The 26360-nt window shown below is 44.5% G+C and overlaps 1 protein-coding gene across 1 annotated transcript in view; it reads left to right on the forward strand.

Moving 5' to 3' along the window:
* Positions 1–26360, forward strand: part of ABCA12 (ATP binding cassette subfamily A member 12) — a 615834-nt gene that overhangs the window by 445641 nt on the left and 143833 nt on the right. Inside the window, exons 39-42 of the mRNA XM_029607914.1 lie at positions 1012–1115; positions 7465–7552; positions 9696–9801; positions 17630–17684. Coding sequence (XP_029463774.1) covers positions 1012–1115; positions 7465–7552; positions 9696–9801; positions 17630–17684 — 353 coding nt within the window. The remainder of the gene's footprint in view (positions 1–1011; positions 1116–7464; positions 7553–9695; positions 9802–17629; positions 17685–26360) is intronic.

The raw sequence follows: 26360 nt of genomic DNA on the forward strand, positions 1-26360 counted from the left end.
GCCATAGTGTACCTGGTCCATGGTCTTTGAAAAATTCATAATGATTAGAAAATAGGTTTGGTGACATGAAAGTCAGAAAAGAATTACATTTTGCTGATGTTCTTAATATTGCAGTATAGAACTATACCAGATATTTAAATTGTGTATGTTTTTATGTTCAACACCTAGGCCTTTTTAGTGTTAGGCTGTTTATAAATTCAATAAATAAATGCAATAAAATATTAGGTTGAGGAACTGGCACAACTCAAATTTGTTGACATCTGTTGCTTTCATTATCTCATCAGGACCAATATTGTTTCCCAATATAATGATTAAACTTACAATTATCAGTTGATACATTCAATCAACCTGCTATGTTAAATTCTGAGAGGAAGCACTTCCAGAGTCATTCAGTCTTAAAGAGGATTTTAGTGTGTCCTGAGATTTTGCCACAGTATTTGCCACTAGTCAGAAAGGAGGCAGATATTAAGGAAACACAACACCACTTCTTATATCAAAATATTATTTTTCCTAATTGAAAAAGTTACATTTTTCTGATGCATCAAGTGCTGGTGGAAAAAAGTCTCATTTAGAAACAGTTTCTTGTCAGTATAAGCAGCAATACTACAATTCCCCTTGTCAGGCTTTTGTTATTTTATTTGTCTCTAAGGAAACAATTTCAGTGATAAGGGATAATCAAGTCTCGGTGTACAGGTACTTAACATTTCTGCCCATTTGCCACTTAGGGTATCAGTTGTGATGATGGATTCAGATATGTATACACCTGATGCCTAAGACCAGCAATTCATTTCACATAAGCTGCTGGTCCATCCTCACCACTGACTTCTCCTAGCAGTAATCGACCAAGTACTTCAATTTTCTCAATAACCCAGAACTGCAACCAAATTATTACCGATTTTAAACGTTTGCATCATTCACTTCTAAAAGTTAATGCCTGCAAATTTAGATTAAAAAAAGATCATGTTTTCCTTTATTTACTGTTCTTAGGTATGTGTCAAGCCGCAATCTGAGCCACCTCATAGAAGAACTTTCTCCTCCCAAATGCTGTATAATATCTCTGGCTATAATATGGAGAACTACCTTCTAACAACTGCCTTGGAATTTGTGCAACAGAGGTAAGAACATGGTTCCCTTTTGCTGCTCTGTTACTCTTTAGGTTTGTTTGGCAGCGTATTAGTATGTAATCCCAGTTGAACAAGTCATATTCTTCTTAGCTGCCAAATTACTGGTAAGTACAAGATGTTCTATAACTGAATGATCTCCAGCGTAAGTGAGATCACACATCCTGAAGTGTTAATATAATGCTACAGGGTACATTAGAAAACTGAAACCTTTCAACAGACGTGCTGTATATCTACAACTTCTTCATGATCTTGGTTAATTTACTGAATTACTTTAAGCATTCTTTACAGTAAGCACACTGGGAACACCTTACAATTCTGCTAAAGTCCAAACATGTTGTTTTTCAACTTATAATTTTCTCCTACATGCCTAAGTTGAAAACCAACATGAATGACTGCAGCTGCACGCACACAAGATAAACAAGAGAGGAAGGAGGAGGTCACAAGCCAGGGCCCAGCAGGAGGAGGCAAACTCAATCAGGGCCCAGCAGACAGAGACTGCATTAGGGTCTGACCAGAGCCCCATCGGAGCTGGAAGAACAGAGGAATTGCCGCAGAAGGCACAGTGAGGGAAGAGAAGGAAGAGCGCAAGAGGGCTGGGGAGAAAGAGAGCACAAGAGAGGATGGGGCAGAAGAGGACAGTGAGGGGTTAAGTGGGTGAGAGGGAAAAAGAGTGCAGGGTAATTGGGTGGGGAGAAAGGACTGCACTTGTTTGAGGTGAGGAGCTGGGGGGAGAAGAGAGAGAGAGTTGCATGTAGGTACGGCAATGGACTTATTGCTGACACCATGAAATGCAGGCAGTGCTCAGGTGATTCAACTCGATGGCCAGCAGCATTGCCCAGCAGCCAACCAGAGCCTAGCTCTCCCCCGCAGCCTCCACTGCTGCCCCTGCTGAACTCATGCTTGTTGATCTTGCAGGGCCTGGCCTACTAGGTTGGGAACTATAGGCACCATAGGCAAGGGGCAGCAGGAGCTGGGAGAGAACACTAACAGGAGCCAGATGGAGTCCAGACACCAACAGTATGATCACGCCAGTCACTGCAAGGGCAGGGAATAGACAATGACCAGTAACAGTGATTACACACATAATTATGTTATTTTTTTTTTTTTATAATTTCATACTTATAGACTGCCTTCCTTGTACCAAAGAACAAAAAGCAGTTTGCAACACTTAAAAAATAGAATTAATAATTACATCAAATATAACAAACAATATTTAGCAAATTATACAATCATCAATACATTAAATAAATAAAAAAGGGTAATTTTCAAAGGCATTTTTGCAAGTAAAGCAGTGCTTTACCCACAGAAATGGCCTGTTATAAAATTGCCTGCCCAGCGGTCAGAGAGGTCAGCGCTGCAAGTCTATTTCTGTAAGAGACCAAATGTCATGTTTAGTTCCATATTAGGTGCTAGGGTTTAGTTCCATATTAGGTGCTAGGGTTCCATATTAGGTGCTACAACCCAAGAAAGAGATCTAGGCGTCATAGTAGGGGTGTGCATTCGTATTGAACATAAATGTAAAACGCTACTTATTTTTTTTTTTAACTTAAAAAAGTGATGAGACATAAACGATCGGATTTCCAACTTATTCAACATAGCTATGTTGAATATGTTGGAAATCGCGATTGTTGATCCAAAATAAAAATGTAAACCCCTCACCTTCCTTAATCCCCCCCCCCCCAAAGACTTACCACAACTCCCTGGTGATCCAGTGAGGAGTGAGGACGCCATTTCTGAAATTCTTTGCGAGGAGCACGTGACGTCGGCGCCATGTCGGAGTGACGCGGCGTCACGTGATTCCCCGCGGGGTCGCTTCCGGGATCCTCGTTCGGCCCAAAAGGACCTTTTGGCCAGCTTGGGGGGGCCTCCTGACCCCCCCAAGCTGGCCAAAAGTTCCTTTTGGGCCGAACGAGGGTGCCGGAAGGAACTCGCGGGGAATCACGTGATGCCGTGTCACTCTGACGTGGCGCCGACGTCACGTGATTCCCCGCGGGGTCGCTTCCGGGATCCTCGTTCGGCCCAAAAGGAACTTTTGGCCAGCTTGGGGGTGTCAGGAGGCCCCCCCCAAGCTGGCCAAAAGTTCCTTATGGGCCGAACGAGGATCCCGGAAGCGACCCCGCGGGGAATCACGTGACGCCGCGTCACTCTGACATGACGCCGACGTCACGTGCTACTCGCAAAGTTGGTCAGAAATGGCGTCCTGACCCCGCTGGACCACCAGGGAGTTGTGGTAAGTCTTGGAGGGGGGGGGATTAAGGAGGGTGAGGGGTTTAAATTTTTATTTGCACATATGGACATAGACTCAACTCATTGAATTCTGTTTCTGTCCATATTGACCGCAAATGGGACCCCCTTTGGACATATGGACATATGAACTTAAACTTTTGCTCTGCACATCCCTACGTCATAGTGGATAACACATTGAAATTGTCGGTTCAGTGTGCTGCGGCAGTCAAAAAAGCAAACAGAATGTTGGGAATTATTAGAAAGGGAATGGTGAATAAAACGGAAAATGTCATAATGCCTCTGTATCGCTCCATGGTGAGACCGCACCTTGAATACTGTGTACAGAGAAGGGCTACCAAAATGATAAGGGGAATGGAACAACTCCCCTATGAGGAAAGACTAAAAAGGTTAGGACTTTTCAGCTTGAAGAAGAGACGACTGAGGGGGGATATGATAGAGATGTTTAAAATCATGAGAGGTCTAGAACGGGTAGATGTGAATCGGTTATTTACTCTTTCGGATAGTAGAAAGACTAGGGGGCACTCCATGAAGTTAGCATGGGGCACATTTAAAACTAATCGCAGAAAGTTCTTTTTTACTCAACGCACAATTAAACACTGGAATTTGTTGCCAGAGGATGTGGTTAGTGCAGTTAGTATAGCTGTGTTTAAAAAAGGATTGGATAAGTTGTTGGAGGAGAAGTCCATTACCTGCTATTAAGTTCACTTAGAGAATAGCCACTGCCATTAGCAATAGTAACATGGAATAGACTTAGTTTTTGGGTACTTGCCAGGTTCTTATGGCCTGGATTGGCCACTGTTGGAAACAGGATGCTGGGCTTGATGGACCCTTGGTCTGACCCAGTATGGCATTTTCTTATGTTCTTATGTTCTTAACTAAATACAGGACAACCCTCTGGCAGGATGTGCACAGAGATAAACCTCTTAAAAAGTATAAATTTCCTGGTGAGGCAGGGAGGCCTCACCAGAGATTGGAAACACTACATTCTCACTGCTCTGAATGTAAATCAAAATGACTCCAAGGAACACTAAAATGGCTGCTCTAAATAGGATGAGGAATCCAATCCAAACCCTCCATGTTGGGAGGAGCTGAAAGGAATGGAAGGCTCATAGATGTAAGGTTCTAGGCAGGGACCCAGTGACATTTAGTGGCCAACTCATAGGAGTGCCACACAGATAACCTCCTCTCTTGCAGACCCACAACAAGTAATAACATCCAGCAGGGACACATAGGGGCAGATTTTTAAACGAGCGCGCGCGGGGTACATTTGTGTGCGCTACCCAGCGCGCACAAATATACACCTGATTTTATAACAAGCGCATGCTTCCACATGCATGTTATAAAATCTGGGGTCGGCGCGCCCAAGGGGCACCTTACGCGCGCCGAGCCCTAGGGGAGCCCCGATGGCTTTCCCCGTTCCCTCCAAGGCTGCTCTGAAATCGGAGCAGCCTCAGAGGGAACTTTTCTTCTGCTCCCCCAACCTTCCCCTCCCTTCCCCTACCTAAATTCCCCCCCCCCTACCTTATTTCAAGGAGTTATGCCTGCGCCAGCCGGCTGCTAGCACGCCATCCCCTGGCACTGCCGCTATACCGGAGGGCTCGGTCCAGCCCCCTGACCGTCCCCAGACCAGTGCCCTGCCCACGACCCTGCCCCCTTCCCGCCCCTTTTTCAAAGCTCCGGGACATACGCACGTCCCAGGGCTTGCGCGTGCCGCCAAGCCTTTGCAAAATAGGCTCGGCACACGCAGGGTTTTTTTTTAAAGGGTTACACGTGTATATAACCGCGTAACCCTTTAAAAATCTACCCCATACTGTTCATAACAGTGGCAGGCATAGCGTGCATGTACAGACACACACACACACACATACAAAGCCAGCCAACCACATCAATCAGCAAGTATAAGATTGGCACAAGCCTGGTGATTACCAATGGCAATAACCTCAACTCATTGGCATACTCTCTCACAATAGGACACAGATGCAGCATCAGCAGCAGATGCACACACACACATGAATACATACATACACAAAAGGCTCAATACTCAATGTAAAGAATGCTTTTGGAAAATTTGTGTATGCCATGAAATACATCTTTCCAACTTTGGGGGTCATTTATCAAAATGTGGTAAGTACTGCTTGTGATAGCAAAAGGGGTGTGTTTTATGCTACCATTTCAGATTCTGTATTTCAACCACCAGGGGACCACTGTTAATGGTCCTAGACATATGGGAGGGAGAGGGAGAGGGGGAGAGAGAGAGAGAGAGAGAGAGAGAGAGAGAGAGAGAGACTGGCCATAATAGCATGGCCCATAGGCAGGTATTTGTATCCCTAGGGCAGGCCCACCTAGTAACTCGAGGTGGGGATTAGGTAAGTGTGTAGGGGGTTAGGGGCCACTTTGACATGCTATGTGACACCTACGAACAGAACAGTGGTCTCTTGTGAAGATTTGCTGGCCTTCGGAGTGAGGAAACTCACTCCAAGATGAGATTTGGGCAAGGTTCTCTCAACCTAGCTTGATGAGTCCATAGGCCATAATAGCATGGCCTATGGGCCATGCTATTATGGCCAGTCTCTCTCTCTCTCTCTCTCTCTCTCTCTCTCTCTCTCTCTCATTGTCTGAATTAAGCCTTACATGGCAATGTGATAATACAATATGGTGCAGCAAACACATTTTTGCATGTGAAAACGCCTTACCGCATTTTGATAAATGACCCCCTTTGTTTACCATTGCAAAACGCTAAGTGTGGCAGATTTTGGAAGAAACCTGAAGATTCTGGTTTGCAGGAAGTTTCACATAAAGACATTTTTTTCTCACTCTGTACTGCATTCTCACTCCTGCTCACAGACACTGGCTTGTGAGGCATAAGCTGTATTTTTATTGCTCCTGAGTTATGACATCAGTCTATGTAATTGTCAGAACAGGGACAATGATGTGAACAGGGAAAACAGAGTTTCCAAACTGGAAGTATTCATATGGCTATAATACGTTTTGATCCCTCTAGATTAGAACATAAAGCTTAAGGTTTTCTTACTTTTCTGGTCAGCAGTTTCCTTTTTCAGTGTGGGATTATGGAAAAACATGACGGCAGACAAAAAACATGTGGTTCATCCACTCTGCCCTGTTATGTTTGTAGCTCATCCAGAACCAGGGCTGGGATCCAGCTCCATAAGACTTCATGTGAAACCACTAAGGGATTTTTCCCCCCTATATCCCTCTCCCAATTTGCTTGTCCCAGTCATGGCAATGACAGGCCTTGACTTGGGGGGAGGGGGGGCATGAACCAGGCTTCCTTCTGGAGTCCTGCAATCATGTGCTCTAAACTGGTCTAGCTCCAGTTTGAGGCTTTCTAATAGGAACAAAACATTTGAAGAGTCAAGGCTACAACAGGATAGCCATGAATACCTGTGAGAGATATTTTATATATTTGCCACAAGTGTATGAAAATACATCTCGTGCATATTCATTGTGGATCTCCTGAAAAGCAGACCTGTTTGTGGCACTTGAGGACTGGAATTACCTACGCATTTGATATCATATTTTTGCATGCTGTCAGTGGTTCGTACTAATACTTTCAGCCATTATAGTCTGGTTATGCCAGTAAGTAAAACTGGAAAAATCTGGCAGACTAGGAGCTGAAAAAGAGAAACCATGCACTCCACATTAGGTAGTTTTAAGTGCAATGGGCCAGTATAATTTTATTAGAAATTAATATTCTACAATTAGTTTATTTAACAATTTCATAGCATCATATGGAGGAGTAGCCTAGTGCTTAGAGCAGTGGCCTAAGAACTGGCAATGCCAGTGTTCGAATCCTGCTTCTCTTACTGATGCTTTTTGTGACCTTGAGTCCATCACTTCACTATCCTCTCTCCCTACCCCATTGCCTTAAGTTCTCATTTAATAAGCATTTTTCCCAAAGACACAGAATGGGAGAAAAGCCTTAGTAAATCAGGTCTTAGATTGTAAGCTCTCTGGGATAGGGAGATACCTACTGTACCTAAAATGCAACTTGGTTTAGAAAGGCAAATAATTAAATCTAACAATCCAAATGAAAAATGCAATCAATATTTTACTAAAAATTGTTTTAATGTAGGTATGGAGGTTGGAGTTTCGGATTACCTTTAAGTCGTGATCTCAAGATAGATATAAAACCAGTGCCTTCCAACAGAACACTGAGTAAGGTAACTAATGGCAATTATCATGATCTTCCTATTGCAGCTAAAACTTGAAAGTTTCATCTATAACAATCAGCTATAAATCTCCTGCATTCAATCAGAATGTTACTGCTGTCAGAAATTGTTGAACCTAAGTTCATTTCATAAGTTTATTAATGTATAAATTGTTGAAAAAGGTAGCAAATAGATATTAGAAACTAGCTATCAACAAAGCCACTAGAACAGCACCATCACTGGCTTCATCACACGACTTTGCATGATGCTTCAAAGCTATGCTTCAGTGACCACTGTTGGAGAGAATTGTCAACTCTCTCCCCTCCTATTGAATGCACAACTTCTCAGGTGAGAGTGCCAACTTGAATGCTAATGAAAAGCAAGCCAACTGGGAATTTTAGTGCTGTAGACACCTATTTACTAGGAAATGAACTGAGGCAGATTCCTTTCACACAGCCCACTAAAGAGCCATGAAATGTTATAATAATGTAATCACTACACTCATGACTAATTTGATTAAAATTATCTATGTGAATGCCAAAACATGAAGCCTAACAGATTCTGCAACATAATCAGGTCTAGTACGTTGGGGCATGCATGCCATGGATTAACATGGTTCAACACCAAGACAGCAAGAATCCTCTCTGGCTCTCATGCTGAAGGAGATCAGCAGGCAGAGTAAGTTGCTGCTTCTCTCTTGCTTCCTGCAGCTGATTGGTTTCATTCTGCTCAGGAGAACCAATCAGATAAGAGAGGTGGGAGAAAGCAGCCATGTATTTGTTACTGCCACCACCACACAGAGGAGAAGAGGTAGACTGACAGAGATGAGGAAAGGGAGAGGGCAGAGAGAAGAAGGTAGAGTGAGCAGAAGAGGAAGAAAGGTGAGAAGTCAAAGGAGAAGAAGAAAAGAGGAGAGGACAGCAGCATAGAGGATGAAAGGAGAAAATCAAAGATAGAAAAAGAAGAGGGAGAAAGGGTAAGATGGGGAAAGAAAATGGGAGGGAATGTAACAGAAAGAAGGGGGAAAATAGGAGAACAGATGAAGGGGGGACTACAGCCTGTAGGAGAGGTTGATGAAAAGGGGAAGGCCAACAGCAAACAGAAGAATAGGTGTAAAAGGGAAGAAACAGCAAAGGAGGCAAGGAAAGAAAAGAGGGATGAAGATCAGGCTATAGGAGGAATTTAGAAAAAGGGGAATATAGATCAGATGGGAAGAAGAGTAGCAAAAAAGAGAAGGAGAAGAGGAGAAGGAGAAGGAATGCAGTAGGAGAAAAATGGGAAGAGGGCAGCCTGCAGAGAGAAGAAATTTAGGAAAGGGAGAAGAGAGGAGAGGAGAAAGGAAGAGCATAATAAACAGTTGGAAAGGTGGAAGAGAATGGAAGGCAGTAGAGAGTAATTTTGGAAAGGGGAAGAGGAGAGGACAAAGGGAGAAGGAGAGAACAACAGTGGGAGAGTGGGGGAAGAAGAAAGGAAGATCAGAGAGGAAGAATTTAGGAAGAGGAGAGAGAGGAAGGAGTGTAGTAAAGTGGAGGAAATGAGAGAAAGGAGGGAAATTAACAAAGGGCGAACATAGGAAATGAGGGAATGAAACAATAGGAGAGAAACAGGGAGGGAGCAGTAGAGAAGAGGAGGCCTGGAGTAGCAAGACATCTGCAGCAGAAGAGGAGCTGGTTTCTAAAATGAAGACTGAGTGTCTATATCAGCTGTTGGGGTAGGATGAGGGCCAAGAAGAAAAATGAACTAAAGGTAGAGATGAAGGATTAGAGGAGGGGATGATAGAAAGGGGGCAATGGATGGGAAGATGGATGAGTGACAGTTTGGGTAGCAATGGAACTAGGAGATTCCTGCAATAAATACTTTCAGAACAGATGATAGATACTGTAGAAAATATATTGCATATATTCCTTCATATCTCCAAGAAAAACTTGGTCATCTAATATTGCCATGCAAACCAATATATATAGTATACGGTTATTTAGATTAACATTTTCATTTTCATCTACTATGGAATCTGTCAAGTATTTGCAAACTGGGCTGGCCACTGACAGAGTCAGGATGCTGAGCTTGATAGACCTTGTCTGACTCAGCGTGGCAATTCTTATATTCTCATGTTGTTAGTATTTAAAATAACTTTCTTCATTGTCATCTGTTGTAGGTGTGGTACAACCCTGAAGGATATCACAGCCTTCCCGCTTTTCTCAACAGCCTGAACAATTTCATCCTGAGAGCTAACCTACACGAAAATGATTCTTCTCAATATGGTGTGTGCTCCCTGAAATGTTTCTTTTTATATTACATACAAATATACACATAACCATCTCCAAGAACATCTATAGGCACTCTTCCTTCTCTCCTGAAATATATCTGGCTAGATTAGTAATTGTAAGGTAAATATTCAATGGAAAATGTCTAAGTAAGTTAGCCAGGTAAGACTTATCTAGCTGACTTTTCAAAACAATAGGAAAGCCCACGAAATTTCGTGTGGTTTTCTTATCGTTTTTTTTGGGGGGGGTAGTAAAGGCACACAAAAAAAAACCCCAAACCCACCTCAACCCTTCAGATTTAATTAATTATAACCCCCACCCTCCCTACCCCCCCCCCCAAAACTTGCCTAAAGTCCCTGGTGGTCCAGCGGGGGTCCAGGGAGCGATCTCCCCCACTCGGGCCATCGGCTGCCACTAATCAAAATGGCACCGATGGCCCTTTGCCCTTACCATGTGATAGGGGCTATCAGAGCCATTGGCCGGCCCCTGTCACAAGGTAGGAGCAATGGATGGCCCGTGCCATTTTTTAAGATGGCGCCGATGGCCCGAGAGCAGGAGATTGCTCCCGGGACACCCACTGGACCACCAGGGACTTTAGGCAAGTTTGGGGGGGGTCAGGAGGGTGGGGGATTCTAATTAATTACATCTGAAGGGTTGGGGTGGTTTATATATTTATTTATTTAGAGATTTTTTTTTTTTATATACCGCGGCACGTGCAGCACATCACCTCGGTTTACAGTAAACAGTAATGCAGCAACAGGCTTTACTATAAAATATTAAATGGAGCAAAAAACAAATAACATGTTTAACAGTTAATTTAGCAAATAAATATCATTGACTTAAGACATTATCAGGTTTGTTTTATTTTGGATCGGGACACTGAAAAAAAATCGGCCCGAACCACGGGAAACGAAATTTCCCACGGTGGGCCAATAACGAAGGCCGAACCAAAAGGTTCGGCCGAATCACATCTCTAATATTCAGCTGCACAGTTATGCTGCTGAATATCCCCAAATATGTTGCTAGTTAGCCATATAAGTCCTATCTGGCTAACTTTAGACCTGCTTTGAGCAGATCTAATTTATCCAGTTAGACCTAGATTCCTCATTTTGCTATAAATATAGCCTGCCTAAAAAAAGGGCATGGAAATTTTCAAGATACCACAACAGATAGAATTTGAAAAGAAATTGACCGTAGTTGGTCCCGGTCTTTTTTTCCCCCCCTTGTCTGTTTTTTCCTTTTCCAGGGTCTCTTTCATTCTGTCATCTTTCCTTCCTCTTTCATACACACACAGAGACTCTCTCTCACATGTTCTCTCTCACACACAAACTTTCTCTCACACAGTATCTCACTCTTCCATGCACTCTCTCACATACACACAAGTTCCCACTCCTACACACACAATCAAACATAGGCTCTCACTCTGACATGCTCGCTTTCATACAGTCTCCCACTCCTACAAACACACGCACAGGCTCTCTTTCTCACATGCTCTTGCACACATGCTCTCATTCCCACAAACACAAAACACAGGCTCTCACTTTCACATGGAGGCTCCTGTTCCGGTGGCAGCCCCAGCCTCTTTCCATTCTTCTTCAGCCGCCGCCGGCCTCTCTTCCTTCTTCTACAGCTGCCGCTGGCCTGAGCTCTGGTGGTGGCCCTAGCCTCTCTCCTTTCATCCCAGCCGCCGCCAGCCTGAGCTGAGCAGCCGCGGCAGGGGCAGGCAGGGTGAGGAGGATGCCACAGCAGCATTCTGAGAGGGGCATTTTTTGCCATCTCAAAATTCTGCCACCTGAAGCGGCTGCCTCACCCTGCCTCATTATAGAATTGCTCCTGCTGGGAAGGAATTCTAGGAGCAGGATACCTATACAGAAAAGGTCTACCATTCATCTACACTAGATAAAAGTGAGAACAACTACTGTATATTTACATAATGGCATCCAGCAGTTTCTCAGATTGGATTATCACAGAACAGTGTTTCATGTAAGATCTTGGTTGGGGAATGGATGGATCAAGAGAATTATAACAGCATTACAGAGTCTTTCAGCACCAGGTCACCAGCTCAAATCCTGCTTGGGTTGGTAGACATTTAAGAGGGTGGCCTTTACAAACTGAGCTGGTGGTAGCACAGTAACGGAGTAAATGACAGCAGGTAAAGTCTAACCGGCCCTTCCAGTCCAGTCCGATTGAAGTTGTTTTCTCTGTTTTTCTACCATTTGGCTAGAAAAACATACACATTTCCAATGTCTGAACCAAAATAAGCTTCCTCTTTCATAGTTCAGTAATGGGGGCCATAGCAGAAGTGTTCACATTCTCTCCCCTGAGAGATTCTTGTGTATCTGTAAATGCTGCTGCACACCTTGTTGCTGATTTGTGAGAAGCAGGATGTAAGACCTTGACTTGGCAGCAGTTGAAAGGCATCTCTAATACTATGGGATACCATTTCCAACATCACTTTACTTAGCAGCCTCTATTTCACCATCAATGAGGCTATATGTTAGGGATGTGAATCGTTTTCCATATCGTCTTAACGATAGAAATCGTGTGGCAGGGCAAGAAAATCGTCTTAGGCACGATTTTTTAGTTAAAAAATCGTTAAAAATCGTTTTTTCCGATTAGTGCGCACTAACTCCCAGTTAGTGCGCACTAACGGGAGTTAGTGCGCACTAACTGGGAGATAGTGCGCACTAACTGAAAATGATACAATTTGACACTTTTCAGGTCAGTTAAGGTCAGTTTAGGAATGAATATGTATTCCTATTGGCTGCCCTCTTATTTATTCATGTTACCAAGTTTCCTACTGACAGTATATGGGGGATGGGAAATGGAAACAGTTGGTAGCTTGACAAAACAAGTAATGTGATCAGTCAATGTGACTAGAACTTGTGCCCTAACCCTGATACCAGGGGTATTGTGATCTTCCTGCACACAGTGCCCTATCCCTATTAATACCAGGAGTGTTGTGATCTTCCTGCACACAGTGCCCTATCCCTAATACCAGGGGTGTTGTGATCTTCCTGCACACAGTGCCCTATTCCTGATACTGGGGGTGTTGTGATCTTCCTGCACACAGTGCCCTATTCCTGATACCGGGGGTGTTGTGATCTTCTTGCACACATCCCGATATCAGGGATAGGGCACTGCGTGCAGGAAGATCACAACACTCCTGGTATTAATAGGGATAGGGCACTGCATGCAGGAAGATCACAACACTCCTGGTATTAATAGGGATAGGGCACTGCATGCAGGAAGATCACAACACCCCTGGTATCAGGGATAGGGCACTGTGTGCAGGAAGATCACAATACCCCGGAGGAGTGAGGGTCAGGCAGCTCCCCCCTGTCTGTGAAGCCAGCCTCTCACTAGTAATGCAGGGAGGGAGCTGTCTCAGACTTCACCATCCTCCCCCCCCCTTTACCCACACACCATTCACTAGCTGGGACATGGGGGAAGTCAGGAGTGAGGGTCAGGCAGCTCCCCCCTGTCTGTGAAGCCAGCCTCTCACTAGTAATGCAGGGAGGGAGCTGTCTCAGACTTCACCATCCTCCCCCCCCCCCTCACCCACACACCATTCACTAGCTGGGACATGGGGGAAGTCAGGAGTGAGGATCAGGCAGCTCCCCCCTGTCTGTGAAGCCAGCCTCTCACTAGTAATGCAGGGAGGGAGCTGTCTCAGACTTCACCATCCTCCCCCCCCCCCTCACCCACACACCATTCACTAGCTGGGACATGGGGGAAGTCAGGAGTGAGGGTCAGGCAGCTCCATCCTGTCTGTGAAGCCAGCCTCTCACTAGTAATGCAGGGAGGGAGCTGTCTCAGACTTCACCATCCTCCCCCCCCCCCCCTCCCCCACACCCCACTCACTAGCTGGGACATGGGGGAAGTCAGGAGTGAGGGTCAGGCAGCTCCCCCCTGTCTGTGAAGCCAGCCTCTCACTAGTAATGCAGGGAGGGAGCTGTCTCAGACTTCACCATCCTCCCCCCCCCCCTCACCCACACACCATTCACTAGCTGGGACATGGGGGAAGTCAGGATTGAGGGTCAGGCAGCTCCCCCCTGTCTGCGAAGCCAGCCTCTCACTAGTAATGCAGGGAGGGAGCTGTCTCAGACTTCACCATCCTCCCCCCCCCCCCCTCACCCACACACCATTCACTAGCTGGGACATGGGGGAAGTCAGGAGTGAGGGTCAGGCAGCTCCCCCCTGTCTGTGAAGCCAGCCTCTCACTAGTAATGCAGGGAGGGAGCTGTCTCAGACTTCACCATCCTCCCCCCCCCCTCACCCACACACCATTCACTAGCTGGGACATGGGGGAAGTCAGGAGTGAGGGTCAGGCAGCTCCCCCCTGTCTGCGAAGCCAGCCTCTCACTAGTAATGCAGGGAGGGAGCTGTCTCAGACTTCACCATCCTCCCCCCCCCCCCTCACCCACACACCATTCACTAGCTGGGACATGGGGGAAGTCAGGAGTGAGGGTCAGGCAGCTCCCCCCTGTCTGTGAAGCCAGCCTCTCACTAGTAATGCAGGGAGGGAGCTGTCTCAGACTTCACCATCCACCCCCCCCCCTCACCCACACACCATTCACTAGCTGGGACATGGGGGAAGTCAGGAGTGAGGGACAGGCAGCTCCCCCCTGTCTGTGAAGCCAGCCTCTCACTAGTAATGCAGGGAGGGAGCTGTCTCAGACTTCACCATCCTCCCCCCCCCCTCACCCACACACCATTCACTAGCTGGGACATGGGGGAAGTCAGGAGTGAGGGTCAGGCAGCTCCCCCCTGTCTGTGAAGCCAGCCTCTCACTAGTAATGCAGGGAGGGAGCTGTCTCAGACTTCACCATCCTCCCCCCCCCCCTCACCCACACACCATTCACTAGCTGGGACATGGGGGAAGTCAGGAGTGAGGGTCAGGCAGCTCCCCCCTGTCTGCGAAGCCAGCCTCTCACTAGTAATGCAGGGAGGGAGCTGTCTCAGACTTCACCATCCTCCCCCCCCCCCTCACCCACACACCATTCACTAGCTGGGACATGGGGGAAGTCAGGAGTGAGGGTCAGGCAGCTCCCCCCTGTCTGTGAAGCCAGCCTCTCACTAGTAATGCAGGGAGGGAGCTGTCTCAGACTTCACCATCCTCCCCCCCCCCCCTCACCCACACACCATTCACTAGCTGGGACATGGGGGAAGTCAGGAGTGAGGATCAGGCAGCTCCCCCCTGTCTGTGAAGCCAGCCTCTCACTAGTAATGCAGGGAGGGAGCTGTCTCAGACTTCACCATCCTCCCCCCCCCCCCCCCCCACCCACACACCATTCACTAGCTGGGACATGGGGGAAGTCAGGAGTGAGGGTCAGGCAGCTCCCCCCTGTCTGTGAAGCCAGCCTCTCACTAGTAATGCAGGGAGGGAGCTGTCTCAGACTTCACCATCCTCCCCCCCCCCCTCACCCACACACCATTCACTAGCTGGGACATGGGGGAAGTCAGGAGTGAGGGTCAGGCAGCTCCCCCCTGTCTGCGAAGCCAGCCTCTCACTAGTAATGCAGGGAGGGAGCTGTCTCAGACTTCACCATCCTTCCCCCCCCCCCCCCTCACCCACACACCATTCACTAGCTGGGACATGGGGGAAGTCAGGAGTGAGGGTCAGGCAGCTCCCCCCTGTCTGTGAAGCCAGCCTCTCACTAGTAATGCAGGGAGGGAGCTGTCTCAGACTTCCCCACCCCCCCCCCCCCCCCCCTCACCCACACACCATTCACTAGCTGGGACATGGGGGAAGTCAGGAGTGAGGGTCAGGCAGTTCCCCCCTGTCTGTGAAGCCAGCCTCTCACTAGTAATGCAGGGAGGGAGCTGTCTCAGACTGGTATCAGGGTTAGGGCACTGTGTGCAGGAAGATCACAACACTCCTGGTATTAATAGGGATAGGGCACTGTAAGAGATGACTGTAGTAGATTGAATAAAGATCTGATGTTTCTGCTCTCCTCACACCAAACAAAAACAACACACAAGCAGAGAAGCCCTTCTTACAAAGCTGAGCTAGTGAGTTAAGTAGGAGGAAAAGTAAACATACTGGTGCCAGTGTGGCTACTTAAAAAATACACTTACCAACAATCAATTACATATATTTGAACTGTGTACAGTTCCAGCCAGGACCACCTTTCTAAAATGCACAGTGATTGGCAAATTCAACATGCACTAGCATTTCAGGTGCCTGCTAACAAAAATAATAAACAAACAAGTTCTAGTCACGTGAGTGCTGATCATTACATTACTTTTTTTGTCAAGCTTCCAACTGTTTCCATTTCACATCCCCCCAACCATATTGGTAACATCAATAGATAAGAGCACAGCCAGCCAATAGGAATACATACATACATATTCATTCCTAAGTGACCTTTACTGACCTGGGAAGTGTGAACACTTTGTTTCATTTTCTGTTGGTGTTCGTTAGTTTCCAGTTCCATTTCCCATCCCCCCAACCATCACCTCAGTGGTAACGTAATATCAATAGATAAGAGGGCAGCCAGCCAATAGGAACACATATTCATTCCTAACTGACCTTCAGTGACCTGGAAAGTGTTTATTTGTATCATTTTCAGTTAGTGCGCACTAAATCGAGTTAGTGCGCACTAACGGGGAGTTAGTGCGCACTAACTCGAGTTAGTGCGCACTAACACGATTTAACGATTTTTAACGATAAATCGTTAGAATTTCTATTGTATCGTGTTCTATAACGATTTAAGACGATATAAACATTATCGGACGATAATTTTAATCGTTGAAAAACGATTCACATCCCTACTATATGTAGAAACTGAGATTGTGAGCCTTTTGGGGACAAGGAAGTACCCAAAGTACCTGAATATAATCTTCCCTAAGGGGCGGATTTTAAGAGCCCTGCTCGCGTAAATCCGCCCGGATTTACGCGAGCAGGGCCCTGCGCGCCGGTAAGCCTATTTTACATAGGCCTACCGGCGCGCGCAGACCCCGGGACTCGCGTACGTCCCGGGGTTTTCGGAGGGGGGCGTGTCGGGGGCGGGCCCGGTCGTCGCGGCGTTTCGGGGGCGTGCCGGGAGCGTTTTGGGGGCGGGTACGGGGGCGTGGCTACGGCCCGGGGCGGTCTGGGGGCGTGGCCGCGCCCTCCGTACCCGCCCCCAGGTCGCGGCCCGGCGCGCAGGAGGCCCGCTGGCGCGCGGGGATTTACGTCTCCCTCCGGGAGGCGTAAATCCCCCGACAAAGGTAAGGGGATGGTTTAGACAGGGCCGGGCGGGTGGGTTAGGTAGGGGAAGGGAGGGGAAGGTGAGGGGAGGGCAAAGGAAAGTTCCCTCCGAGGCCGCTCCGATTTCGGAGCGGCCTTGGAGGGAACGGGTTAGGCAGCGCGGCTCGGCGCGCGCCGGCTATACAAAATCAATAGCCTTGCGCGCGCCGATCCAGGGATTTTAGTGGATACGCGCGGCTCCGCGCGTATCTACTAAAATCCAGCGTACTTTTGCTTGAGTCTGATGCGCAAGCAAAAGTAGGCTGATCGCGCTTCTTTTAAAATCTACCCCAAAGTGTCTAAAGGTATAAATCAATTAAATAAATAAATAAATAAATAAATGCATCTAGAGCATTTTGAGATGTGAGGTCACTATGTAAAACCAAATTCCTTTCCCTCCTTTCTGTGACTCACAATATCCTCTTACTGTCTAAAACTGCTAAGAATACTAAATACTGACATTCAGAAAATGAACAAAACACTTTGACCTCATTTCTGTGAATTAATCATACAACCAAAGAAAGCAATAATAGTTATTCCAAGTTGACTTAAGACAATTTTTCAAACTGACTCTTTCTTTTTTATCTGTAGGCATATCTACATGGAGTCAACCTTACCCAGGCTCAGTGAATATGGAACAAACCATGTAAGAACTTGCACTAAATCCAATACGCGTGTGAAAACCCAGTATTATGCAATATCAGGAACTTGAGAAATTGTTTATGAGTAAAACAAACTTTTTAAGATGGGAGGTACATATTTGTTATCAAAGAATTAAAAAAAACAGAAAGAAGTTCCTTTTTTCAGAGAAGACTATTAAGACCTGATAGCAGTATTTTCTGATCAGTACTTGCAGACTTTAGCAAATCTTTTGTGCTCTGGACATATGCAATAAGGTCCTAGGTGTGCTGTCTGAATTCACCTTTTTCCAGAATTTGGCATTTCACTGATCTTTAAGATACTCTCTAACATTTAGACTCCAAACCCACTTAAACTGTTGCAACATTAAGTAACCCCAGCTGTTTTATCAAGTTTGACTAGTGGTGAACTCCACCAGAGTATACATGTAGATATCTGAGTTGTACAATTAAAAAAATTCTGAAGAATATCAAAAACACATGTGCATAGATTAGACTTGTGGCTCCCAAAAGCCTGTACAGTAGGACTCCCAGCCAGTCGAGTTTCCAGGATATCCATAATGAATATGCATGAGATAAATTTGCATGTACTGCCTCCAAAACATGCTGGGGGTCCCCCGGTACAGGTTTGGGAACCTCTGGATTAGACACATAATAGCACACACAGAGGAATTCAAAATAGTTTGAAAGTTGTGAACAGTAGATAGCGCCAGCCATCAAGATTTAAATGCTGGCTACTGGTCATGTGCGCATCTTCTAGAGTGGAAGAGTAGTCTAGCGATTAGAACAGTGAGCTTAAAAACCAGAGAAGCCAGGATTCAAATCCTACTACACTGATACTCCTTGTAATCTTGGGCAACTCATTCACCCTCTATTACTTCAAACATAAATATGAGTTCTGATTTACAAAGGCTTTTCTCCTATTCTGTGTCTATAGGAAAAATGCTTAGCATATGACCCCCTTAGATTGAAAGTCCTATGGGACAAGGAGCTACAACTGTACCTGAATTGTTACTGACCTTGAGCATGGGTTTGGAAAAGAAAGTAATTAAATCCAAATCTTTTGTAAATATTTAGAATTATGACCGATGCATGATAGTAATTAGGGTTAAAATCTTGATGACTAGTGCTCCCTCTCACAAGTTTCAAACGAGTACTAATTCAACCCCTTTGTATTCTGAAAAATGAGAAAACATTTTCACTTTCTTTAAATATATTTTTCAGGAATACAAAGTCAGAAGTCAGCAAATAATACAGATTTTGTTAAATGCACAATTTCCATATTCAAATGAATACATACATTCATTGAATTGTGCAAATAGAAAAATATATTAGAGCAAAAAATGCTGAGTTAGATTGCACTTCAAGTAATTGCTAGAAGATTTGTTTATCTCACTTTTGAAAACTGAGCCCACTTTATGTACTACAGACTAAAAGAATCAGCTAAATAAGTATGTGTTCAATTCACTGAATTTGAGGCTAGAAAGGAGGCCATGGCGAATAGCTATTCAGGAAGACAGGCAAATGAAAAATAGCTTAAAAGGTGCATATGTGGTGATTTAATATTATGTACAGTATGTTTTAACTGTAAGCTGCTAAGGATGTTGGATTGTGAGACATAGAAATGTTTTAAAGTAAGTAAGTAAATGAATAAATAAATAAATAGTTTGAGTGCCCTGGGTCACTTGCCTAAAAGTTAGGGACTCTCAGCCCAGTCTAGTGACTCACTGGTATGCTGTGCATAGCTATGTAGAAAGTCTGGACTTGATTCCCAGATCAGGTTTTTCATTCGCTGGGCCAGCCAGGGATTGACATACCTAGAAACTCTCCAGGTTTGATCTGGAGACTCAGGGATTTCAGTGAAATCCCCAGGATGCCCTGGGAAATACATTTCTCCATCCAAAAGAACAAAAGGTGATAGAACCCCCAAGGGATGGAGTGATACTCATGTAGTACTCCCAAATGGGGATAATGTCTCGAATGCCCAGGTGGGTGCTCACCTCAGCACCAGTAGTTATCAGACAGTATGGTTCAATATAGCAGCCAGGATGAAGAAAAGACACACAAAGATTCACATTTTGAAATTCAGAACTACAGACATTGGTAAAATGGGAACGTATCTTGAGGAGGAACTGGAAGACTAGAAGGAAATGGGTGAAATGGAACAACAGTGGGCCAAAGTAAAAGGAACTATTACAAAAGCATCAAATCTGTATGTAAGAAAAGTGAGCACAAGTAAGAGGAAAAAGAAACCAAACCGGTTTTCAAAGGAGGTGGCTGAAATAATAAGGGGAAAAAAAAAGATCTGCATTCAAGAATCCCAAAAAGAGGAAAACAGGAAAGAATATCTGGTGAAGTTGAAGAAGTAAAGGAAGAAATTCAGGAAAACAAATGGTCAAGCGGAAGAAAGGATTGCCAAAGAGGTAAAGAGAGATGAAAAAACATTTTTCAGATATATAAGAGAAAGGAGGAAGGCCCAAAGTGGTATTTATTTATTGATCCATTTATTTATTTATTTTAAAACATTTTTTTGGCTGCTTATATTAAAAATAATCAATCTAAGTGGATCAAACCATAACATATAACAAAAAATTCACATTCAACATTTAGTACTTTTCATTAAAACAAATTATCACCTAAAAGCTTCTTTAAACAATAAAGACATCAACTTGTTTCCTAAAATGTTTCAAATCAGATATCATCTGCAACTCATTCCACAATTTAGGACCTATTAATGACAGAGCTCAATGCCTTGTAGCCTGTAGCCGAGCTTCCCCCATAGGTGGAAGCACTAAAAGTTGTTGAAAAGCAGATCTTAAACAGCGAGATGGCTGACAAAACTTAAACATTTTTGTTAAATAAGGAGATTAATTCCCTTTTAATGCTTTAAAAACCGTGACCAGAACTTTAAATTTTACCTGAAATAAAATAGGTAGCCGATGTAATTAATACAGCTGTGGGGTGAAATGCTCCTGTAATGGACTTTTTATAACTAAATGCGCTGCTGAATTCTGCAACAACTGCAGAACACGCAAGCGGTTTTGAGGTATACCCACATATAGAGAGTTACAATAGTCCACTAAGAGTAATATAAAGGCTTGAACTACTGTTCAAAATTCTGCCACATCTAAAATAGATCTTAAATGGAGGATCCAAGATTGCGACCTCAGTAGATGCTCATAGTTTGCTCCTGTCAGTGCCTTTTTTTGTTCTTTCCTCATGCCGCATTCTTCAAGAAAACGCCGAGCATGGGAGCATGAGTCTGTGACCGCTCCACTGGCTCATTTACCTTCAGGACAGATGGATGCCCACGTTGTCTGGGAGGCCAAAGCTTCAAGAGAAAGCTCGTGGCAGGTGTTCGGGAGGAAGTGGAACCTGCTGCCCTGTAAGAGTCACAAACAACTCTAACATAAAAATATAAGATCATGCCATACTGGGTCAAAGGGTCCAACAAGCTCAGCATTCTGTTTCCAACAGTGGCCAATCCAGGCTATAATAACATGGCAAGTACCCAAAAGCTAAGAGGGTCATTTTCCAACGATATCACATGTGAAAAGGGAGTCCGAAAGGGGAGGAGTTGGGGCGGCCTCGGGGTGGACTCCGTGACAACTTCGCTGGCAGCAATAAGGTAGGCCATGCTATCGCTGCTAGTAGCGCGCCCAATAGCACCACCTTTCACGGTAGTGCTATTGAGTGCGAAAGCCAGCAGCGAACTTAGAAAATCCAGGCCTAAGTCTAACTCATGCTACTGTTGCTAGTAATAGCAGTGGCTATTTTCTAAGTCAACTTAATTAATAGCAGGTAATGGGCTTCTCCTCCAAGAACTTATCCAATCCATTTTTAAACCCAGCTACACTAACTGTACTAACCACATCTCCTGGCAACAAATTCCAGAGTTTAATTGTGCATTGCGTGAAAAAGAACTTTCTCTGATTAGTTTTAAATGTGCCATATGCTAACTTCTTGGAGTGCCCCCTAGTCCTACTATTATCTGAAAGAGTAAATAAACAATTCACATTTACCCGTTCTAGACCTCTAATGATTTTAAACACCTCTATCATATTCCTCCTCAGCTGTCTCTTCTCCAAGCTGAACAGTCCTAACCTCTTTAGTCTTTCCTCATAGGGGAGCTGTTCCATCCCCTTTATCATTTTGGTCTCCCTTCTCTGGACCTTTTCCATTGCAACTATATCTTTTTTAGAGATGTGCAGCCAAAACGTTTTCGTTGCGTACGTGATATGTATTCGTGGGGGGTCAATTCCGTTTCATGCGGAAGTATGGAGAATTCCATAAGTTGTCGATCTGTAAATACGTTACTACGGTGAGTTAAATTATTGTCCCAGCTAAAATTAAAATTAACTACAAACCCCCACCCTCATGACCCCCCCCCCCAAGATGTACCAAAACTCCCCGGTGGTCCAGCAGGGAGTCAGGAAGCCATCGCTGCACTCGTTTGCCGGTTTCATCACGGCGCCGATAGCCTGTGTCACAGGGGCTACCGGTGCCATTGGTCAGTCCCTGTCACATGGTCACCGGCGCCATCTTGTGCTCCTACCATGTGACAGGGGCTGAGCAATGGCACCAGTAGCCCCTGTGACATAGTATGGGCAAAGGATATCAGCGCCATTTTGAGTATTGGCATCGGATGGCCATTTTGAGTATTGGCATCGGACGGCCGGTGTACAAGGAGGTCGCTCCCGGACCCCCGCTGGACTTTTGGCAAGTCTTGTGGGGGTCAGGAGGCCCCCCCCCCCAAGCTGGCCAAAAGTCCCTGTGGGTCCAAGGGGGTCCCGGAGCGACCTGCCGTCGGATGCCAGGACTCAAAATGGCGCCGATAGCCTTTGACCATACTATGTCACAGGAGCTACCGGTGCCATTGGTCAGCCCCTGTCATGGTAGGAGCACAAGATGGCGCCGGTGACCATGTGACAGGGGCTGACCAATGGCACCGGTAGCCCCTGTGACACAGGCTATCGGCGCCATGATCAAACCAGCACCGAGGTGTGAGAGTGCAAGGAATGGCTCCCGGACTCCCCGCTGGACCACCAGGGAGTTTTGGTAAGTCTTGGGGGGGTCAGGAGGGTGGGGGGTTTAAATTTTTATTTAGGAGGCCGAACAAAACAGAAATCTGTTTAATACATAGGGAGTCGCGATGCGTTTCGCCTCCCCACATATTTAACAGATAGCAAAAAATAAGTTGCGGATTACAAATACGTGGAAAACAGATGCACACCTCTAACCTTTTTTGAGATGCGGGACCAGAATTATACACAGTATTCAACGTGTGGTTTCACCATGGAGCGATACAGAGGCATTATGACATTTTCCGTTTTATTCACGATTCCCTTTCTAATAATTCCCAACATTCTGTTTGCTTTTTTGACTGCCACAGCACACTGTACCGACAATTTCAATGTGTTATCCAGTATGATGCCTAGATCTCTTTCTTGGGTGGTAGCTCCTAAAATGGAACCTAACATTGTTTAACTATAGCATGGGTTATTTTTCCCTATATGCATCACCTTGCACTTATCCACATTAAATTTCATCTTCCATTTGGATGCTGAATTTTCCAGTCTCACAAGGTCTTCCTGCAATTTATCACAATCCGCTTGTGATTTAACTACTCTGAATAATTTTGTATCATCTGCAAATTTGATTACCTCACTCATTGTATTCCTTTCCAGATCATTTATTAATATATTGAAAAGCACAGGTCCTGGTACAGATCCCTGAGGCACTCTACTGCCCACTCCTTTCCACTGAGAAAATTGTCCATTTAATCCTACTCTCTGTTTCCTGTCTTTTAGCCAGTTTGTAATCCACGAAAGGATATCACCACCTATTCCATGAGCTTTTACTTTTCCTAGAAGCCTCTCAAGAGGAAATTTGTCAAATGCCTTCTGAAAATTCCAAATACACTACATCTACCGGTTGAACCTTATCTGCATGTTTATTAACTCCTTCAAAACAGTGAAGCAGATTTGTGAGGCAAGACTTTGTTTCATTAAACCATGTCTTTCTATATGTTCTGTGATTTTGATCTTTAGAACACGTTCCACTATTTGTCCTGGCACTGAAGTCAGGCTAACTAGTCTGTAGTTTCCCAGATCATCCCTGGAGCCCTTTTTAAATATTGGGGTTACATTAGTCACCCTCCAATTTTCAGGTACAATGGATGATTTTAATGATAGCTTACAAATGTTTACTAATAGATCTGAAATTTCATTTTTCAGTTCCTTCAGAACCCTGGGGTTTATACTATCCGGTCCAGGTGATTTACTACTCTTCAGTTTGTCAATCAGGCCTATCACATCTTCTTTGTTCTCCGTGATTTGGTTCAGTCCATCTGAATCATTATCCATGAAAACCTTCTCCGGAACGGGTATCTCCCCAACATCCTCTTCAGAAAAACACAGAAGCAAAGAAATTGTTTAATCTTTCTGCGATGGCCTTATGTTCTCTAAGTGCCCCTTTAACCCCTCGATCATCTAACAGTCCAACTGACTCTCTCGCAGGCTTTCTGCTTCGGATATATTTTTTTAAAGTTTTTACTGTGATTTTTTGCCTCTACAGCCAACTTCTTTTCAAATTCTCTCTTTCTCTTATCAATGTCTTACATTTAACTTGCCAACACTTATGCTTTCTCCTATTTTCCTCTGTTGGATCTTTCTTCCAATTTTTGAATGAAGATCTTTTGGCTAAAATAGCCTCTTTCACCTCACCTTTTAACCATGCCGGTAATCATTTTCCCTTCCTTCCACCTTTCTTAATGTGTGGAATACATCTGGACTCTGCTTCTAGGATGGTATATTTTAACAATGTCCCACCACCATTACCTCTCTCACCAAATCCTGTGCTCCACTGAGAATTAGATCTAAAATTGCTCTTTCTCTCATCGGTTCCTGAACCAATTGCTCCATAAAACTGTCATTTATTCCATCCATGAACTCTATCTCTCTAGCATGTCCCAATGATCCCCCGGAGGATCAAAGGGCTCCGGAAAACCCAGCAGAGGCCCATTTCTCCTGCCAGCCCCATGATCCTCTCTTCAGGGAGAAGGGGGATGACTCCATCGCGAGTCTGGAGAGCAAGAGTGCTCTGGGATATTTACCAGAGCCAACTGGAGCCTCTACTTGTTCCAGGGAGTCTACAGATCATGCAGTTTTGCACCAGCTACAGCAGGAGGAAATGGATATTCCCTCAGTTTTGAAAAAAGACCTGGTAAGGCCTAGAATGATCTCTTTAGATACAATATGGGACAGTATTCAAACTTTAAATGAAAATATTTTCCAACAATTAAGACCAGTTGTGGAAGTCATTAAAAACATGGATCAGAGATTAAAAATAGTAGAACAATCCATGACTGAAAATAAAGCATCCTGTTTTTTCCTGAGAGAAGCGGTTAAGGAATCTTCTAATTTAACCCAAAATGTTATTAGAAAAAACCAGATAATTTCTAACAAGATGGACCTTGTTGAAAATCAGGGGGAAGAACTTAAGGTTTATAAATTTTCCAAAAGATCTTCTGACTCCACCTAAACATATGTGGAAAAAATAGCTTACACAAATATTGAAAATACCTGAGCAAGCTTTGCCACTAGTCTCCAGAGTGTACTACATTCCCCCCTTTAAAAAGGACTCTCCCTCTCAAAAAGAATTTCAGGTTTTAACTCCGGGTATTCCTGACTTGGACATCACTAACATTCTGGAAACATCTCAAAGGGATCAAGTTAAACCTTCCACCTAATAGTTTCCTTCTTATTAGAATCTGATAAGGAATGAATCTTGAGGATGTTCTTCCGACATCAAACAGAGACTTTTCTGGATATGAAAATCAGTGCCTTCCCAGATCTTGCAAGATCTACTCAGTTGAAGAGGAGACAATTTGTTCAATTGAGGCCCCAAGTATTACAACTGGGAGCCCTTTTCCTACTAAAATATCTATGCAAATGCATGGTTATTTATATTTATTTACCATTTTTATAGACCGACATTCATTTGGAACAACATATCGGTTTACATAGAACATTAATGTAGCATAACATAACTTTACAAGGAACAGAGATTAGAATATATGATATTTGTCTCTGGAGGGCTACCTCCAGAGACCAGCCCTGGCTGCTGGTTCTCTGACACTTATAATAACCAGTAGGAAGTATAGTATGTAACTGAGCCTTGAAATCCATATTAGAATAAAAAATAACCCTTCTTCTTCTTCACCTGATATACAAAGGGGATTAATTCCCCATGAGTACAATAGCTGTAAATCTTTGGCTTGGCTTTCTGGAAATCCATAAATCTTTGGATTTTGAAAAATCAATCCCCAACTACCATCAAACATTGAAAAATCTGAGAAAAGAGAAAACGTAATCACCTGAACTAGGAAAATACAGTTAGACATCATCAGCATAGCATCTGAAGAAAATATCAAAAGAGCTCAATAGTGAACACAGCAAAAACAAATAAATATTAAAAAGAGTAGGCAACAGAATAGACCCCTGGGGCACTCCTACCAAAGATTCAAACCAATCAGATGTCTTATAACTAAAATTCACTTGTTGCTGCCTAGATTCTAAAAAAGATTGGAACCACAAATATACCTTCTCCCCAATACCTAAATCCTTCAGCCAATCCATTAATAAAAGATGACTACCCGAGTCAAAAGCTGATGAAATATCTAA

This window comes from Rhinatrema bivittatum, chromosome 6 (assembly GCF_901001135.1).
Source record: "Rhinatrema bivittatum chromosome 6, aRhiBiv1.1, whole genome shotgun sequence".
NCBI classification, from domain to species: domain Eukaryota; kingdom Metazoa; phylum Chordata; class Amphibia; order Gymnophiona; family Rhinatrematidae; genus Rhinatrema; species Rhinatrema bivittatum.